This window comes from Papio anubis, chromosome 9, assembly GCF_008728515.1.
Source record: "Papio anubis isolate 15944 chromosome 9, Panubis1.0, whole genome shotgun sequence".
NCBI lineage: Eukaryota > Metazoa > Chordata > Mammalia > Primates > Cercopithecidae > Papio > Papio anubis.
In genome coordinates this window covers 51,442,610-51,447,824 of record NC_044984.1, presented here as the reverse complement: position 1 = coordinate 51,447,824, position 5,215 = coordinate 51,442,610, and the positions used below count along the sequence as shown (strand labels likewise).

The 5,215-nt window shown below is 49.9% G+C and overlaps 1 protein-coding gene across 1 annotated transcript; it reads left to right on the top strand.

Annotated features, from left to right (window-relative positions):
- The first annotated feature begins 50 nt into the window (after positions 1 to 50).
- On the top strand, positions 51 to 2,279 carry LOC116268882 (retinol dehydrogenase 16-like). The gene is made up of 2 exons (XM_031650583.1): positions 51 to 564; positions 1,464 to 2,279. Exons 1-2 carry the CDS (start codon positions 435 to 437, stop codon positions 1,679 to 1,681), a joined length of 348 nt encoding a protein of 115 aa, XP_031506443.1. The 5' UTR covers positions 51 to 434; the 3' UTR covers positions 1,682 to 2,279.
- Positions 2,280 to 5,215: the final 2,936 nt, after the last annotated feature.

Sequence of the window (5,215 nt, the reverse complement as noted above, 5' to 3'; positions counted from 1 at the left end):
AGAGGACAGCTGCCATCACCCAGCTCAGAGGCCAGAGAGATTCCTGGAGCAGGAAGAGGAGGGAGGGGACTGAGGACTGGAGAGGAGGCAAAATGTGGGAATTCTGGTGATCCATTGTATGTGAAGGACATAGGAGGAGACAGCACTAAGGTGCTGCCTTGCTTTGTAATTGGTAGGATTTAGAGCTAGTAAGCTCAGGTATGTGAAATATCGAACCCCCATACAAAGGCAGCACCACCATCATCATTATGACCCCTTGATTGCTGGAAATTAAATATTCCAAGCTTTCTATCTCACCCGTTGTCCTCATATGTTGTGCTGTCATAGTTTTACTTTTATTGTTTGTGTTTTACCTTCCATAACCCCTGAAGTCTTTCCCCTCTGCTTCTCTTTCTTGCAGGAGGGAACTCTCCTACTTTGGGGTGAAGGTGGCTATGATTGAGCCTGGCTATTTCAAGACTGCTTTGACCAGTAAGGAGAGATTCTTAAAGAGCTTCCTGGAGATTTGGGACCAGTCCAGTCCAGAAGTCAAGGAGGTCTGCAGCGAGAAGATTCTTGCAGTCTGTGAGTAAACTGTGGACAGTAGGGAGAGAAGCAAACCCTCGTGTAGAATCCCTGGTCTACCGTTGGTGTCTGAAGGGCATTAGAGTTTGATCTCCAGGCTCTCCCTTCCCCACAAAGTGGAGACCTTTAGCCCCATTTCCATGATGGGTGCTGTGTGGTCAACTGGTCATAAAAGCAAGTGTCCAGGCTTCTCAGAACTTGGGACCAGTGTCTATCTGAACCCATCATTATTGAGGAGCAAAGTGAAGCCAGAAAGGGAAGACATTGGTGACTGATAACAAGCTGGCATGAGAGACAGCTCGGTTTTATGTGTTGAGACTTCTACTGTGGGTGGAGACCATCATTTATGCAGTCCAGATATTCCCGAAGAGAGACAAACATGACTTAGTGTGGAACACTTGTTACTTTCCCATGGATGGGCTCCAACTCAGGGAATTTGGATAAAAGAGACTTGGGGCATTGCTTGACTGGGGGTTGTGGGGTGGCATGAGTTTTTAGACCCTTTCTTTTTTTTTTTTTTTTTTTTTTTTTGAGACGGAGTCTCGCTGTGTCGCCCAGGGTGGAGTGCAGTGGCCGGATCTCAGCTCACTGCAAGCTCCGCCTCCCGGGTTTTTACGCCATTCTCCTGCCTCAGCCTCCCGAGTAGCCGGGACTACAGGCGCCCGCCACCTCGCCCGGCTAGTTTTTTGTATTTTTTAGTAGAGACGGGGTTTCACCGTGTTAGCCAGGATGGTCTCGAACTCCTGACCTCGTGATCCGCCCGTCTCGGCCTCCCAAAGTGCTGGGATTACAGGCTTGAGCCACGGCGCCCGGCCCTGACCCTTTCCACTCTAAGTTGAATCCAAAGCAGGAGCGGTTACAGGTGGAAATATAAATGGATCATTTCTCATGTTTAACAGATAAGAAATTTGCTGAACAATTGGAACAGAAGTGCACACAGGATCTCTCCTTGGTGACCAACTGCATGGAGCATGCGCTGATCGCCTGCCACCCCCGCACTCACTACTCAGCCAGCTGGGATGCTAAGCTTCTCTACCTCCCCATGAGCTACATGCCCACCTTCCTGGTGGATGCCATTATCTACTGGGATTCTGCAAGCCCAGCCAAGGCTCTGTGAAGCCAAGCCTCGGGTGCATGGTTGCATGGATTTGGGGTGTGCTATGAGGGGTGGTGTATCCTTGGGAGAGAAATAAAGTGGAGGGAGGGAGATGTCAGGTCAGTAGGGCACCGATCTCACCTCCTTCATTACCTCCTGGCCATGATTCTTCTAGGAGATAATTCTGCTCTCTAGAGATGTTGGTAGGAAAGTTCAAGTTATGCAGCTGAGAAGCAGGGACCAAGTAGGGCTCCTGGGTGCATTGTCACCTTGGGTGTCCACTCCAATGTACAAGTCTCTTGTGCCATCCTTAGGCAACAACTGTGGTGGGTGTGAGCAGGTGGAAGGAGCCTCAGCCTATGCCATTACCTCCTGCTTCCTTATCAGGCTGTGTGTTAATTCTGGGCCAGTCTGGGCCATGGGGTGGAAATGGCCTGGGGGACATGAGAGCACCCCTTCGTTGAAGATCCCTGTACATGGGGTGTTGGAACCTGGAGCGCAACCATTATGCAGCCCTGTAGGCCTCAGTAGTCATCCCAGCAGCAGTGGCTGAGAGGTGGTGGTCTCAGTAGGGATCTGTACAGAGGGCAAATAAACAAGTTTTCTATTTATCTGGAAAGCATGGACTTCCTTTGACTCTTTTGATGTTGAAAAGTTGATAGTTTCACCCATGTGCAGTGATTTGAATGTTCTTATGAAGCTCCTCTTGGATACCAGACACACGAGATTGCAATCCCTCTCTGAGCCTGCGTTCCCTCCTTTGCTCAGTACCTAGAATCACTCCATCCAGAAAACCAGGTCACTGTCAGCATCTCTAGGACTATAAGTCAAAGGCAGAAAAGAGCGAGCAGGATTAGATCTCCTCCTAATATTGGAATTCTCTGCTAGAAGGAGAACAAGATCCCAACGGGGAAGTCTGATCTTAGAGGCAAGGAAAGGGGACAGAGGGAAATGGGGATGGGAACCCCCAAGCTGCTGGGAGGGAGGAATGGAGTGACTTACACAAGCGGATATCAGAGTTTTTACACTTTCACTCCTGAAGATGCCCGTTCCCTAGATTTGTATGACCTTGGGGAGCAGTGGCAGGAAGAGGCAGGTGCGTTCCTGAACATCAGGGGATGAGAGGCTGACCTGAGAATGAATTTGAAGAGAGAAGTTGGACTATCCCTGCCCTCTCCCGTCCCTTCTTGCCACCAAGGTGAGGGGCAATTGTTTTCTTTTCAGGAGTTCTGTAGTAGCCTGGGGTCACAGAAACAGACCCAAGGACAAGCCAGCAAGGTGACCTCAACAGCTGTATTGACAGGCAGGCCCCAGATCCCCTCCCTGGGGCAACTGAAGCTTCCTCCCCTCACTTGTGCGCTCTCTGTGGCCCTTGGTGCCCGACCCTCACTTTAAAGTCATTGCACTTTCCCTGTGCCATCCCTCAGGCCCCCCACCATATCCCAACACACACACTCCTCCAGTGACAGGGAGTGAGAGTTACTGCTGGACTCATCTTTCATATTTTCCCTCCCTTTTTTGAGCCCCTGCTGTGTGCCGGACAGAAATTCCCTTGAATGACCTGGTCCTCATCCTCAGTGTCTAGTTTTCTGATGATGTCGCAAGTGTGGACTCAACACAGAAAGCATTAGGGGAAAGGGGAACAGATTTTTGAACTCAGCACAAATTGTAGTTGGGAGGTAACTCCCCAGGTTTCTCGTTTTTCTTTCCTCAGGATAAAAATCTAGGATATGGAGCCTTTAAGAAGCCCCATGTTGTTTAACAAACCAGTGTTTATTGTAGAAAGAGACTGAGGTCAGATGTTGCTGGGCCACTGAATTCAAAACACGCAATGAGGCCTGGCATGTTGGCTGATGCCTGTAATCCTAGCACTTTTGCAGGCTGAGGTGGATGGATCACCTGAGCTCAGGAGTTAGGGACCAGCCTGGGCAACATGGTGAAACCTGGTCTCTATTAAAAATAAAAAAAAATTAGCTGAGTGTGTTGGTGTATGCCTGTGGTACAGATACCTGAGAGGCTAAGGTAGGTGGATGGCTTGAGCCTGGGAGATGAAGGTTGCAGTGAGCTGAGATGTGCCACTGCACTCCAACCTGGGTGATAGAGTGAGACCCCATCTCAAAAAAACAAAACAAAGCAAAATGAACAAACAAATGAAACACACACAGTGAGAAGTGTGTGGAGATAAATGTTGGAATAGAAGGTTTCACGGATCGTTCTCTCTTCCCCATCTCACACCAGGACACCAAGTTAACAACTATCTCCACATCAAAAAACACCCTCAGAAGAACCAGTCAGGTGATAACTCTTTAACCTGGTTTCAACCTCATATTGCTGAAAGAGGTACTGTAAAGGTAGAAAAAAGAGTCGTGAATCAGACACTACGGATCCCCAAACCCTGGCAGTGGAGGCATGGTGCTGAAAGCCTCTCTGGGTGCTGCGGGAGGGAGAACACAGCAATGTTGAGGCACTGAACTCAGTGCTATCCTGTTAGAGCAGAAAGAAAACCCAGACCAAACTCAGCTGATGCCCGTCCATAGAGGGAGCATTTAAACCAGCCCTAGCCACAGGGGAATCACCGATCCTAGCAGTCCTGATTTGAGTGCCTACGAACCTCGATACCAAGGGCTACAATGCTCCATATCCCCCAAGTAAACTTAAATGGCAGTCTAGGCCATAAGAACTGCAACTCATAGGCGAGGTCTAGTGCCACAGGGGAATCTCTGATCACAGCAGACCTGACTTGAGTGCCCGCAAAGCTTGCCACCAAGGACTACAATGCTCTGTGTCTCCAAGTAAACTTGAAAGGCAGTCTAAGCCACAAGGACTGCCCCTCATAGTCTAGGGGTATTGCAGAACTAGGCCCAGAGGCACTGGATTACGGGGTCAGGTGACATACTGAGACACAAGCTGGGGCGGCCAAGGGGAATGTTGGCATTACCCCTCCCCTAATCCCAGGCTGTACAGCTTGAGATTCCCAAGGAGACCCCTTTCTTCCACTTGAGGAGAGGAGAGGGAAGAAGAGTGGGGAGGATTTCATCATGCATCTTGAATACCAGCTCAGCCACAGCAAGATAGGGCAATGATCAGAGTCAGAGGCCCCCATTTCAATCCCTAGCTCCCATACGGCATTTCTGGATGGACCCTGGGCCAGAAGGCAACCCAGTGCTTTCAAAGAAAGGACCCAGTGCTGGCAGCATTCAACACCTGCCATCTGAAGAGACCTTGGGCCCCAAATAACCAGCATTGATAGCCAGGTACTACATAGAGAGCCTTGGGTGAGCCTCTGAGACTTGCTGGCTTCCAGATGAGACTGGGACATTCCCAGCTGTGGTGGCTATGGAGAGAGACACCTCCTGTTTGAGATAAGTGGAAGGAAAAGTAAAGGAGACTTTGCCTTGCCCTTGCACGTTAGGTGCCAGCACAACCACAGTGGAGTGGAGCAGCAAGTGGACTATTGTGGTTTGTGATTCTGGGACTTGACTCTTGGGTGGTATGTTCTGGACCCGCCCTGGGCCAATTGAGAGCCCATAACATGAATGGTGTGTCCCAGGCCAG

Bases quoted from the DNA above. Each gene is read 5' to 3' on its own strand.
- LOC116268882 (XM_031650583.1), top strand. From the start codon at position 435: ATGATTGAGCCTGGCTATTTCAAGACTGCTTTGACCAGTAAGGAGAGA. The intron at 565-1,463 runs GTGAGTAAACTG...CATGTTTAACAG, and splicing joins CGAGAAGATTCTTGCAGTCT to ATAAGAAATTTGCTGAACAA.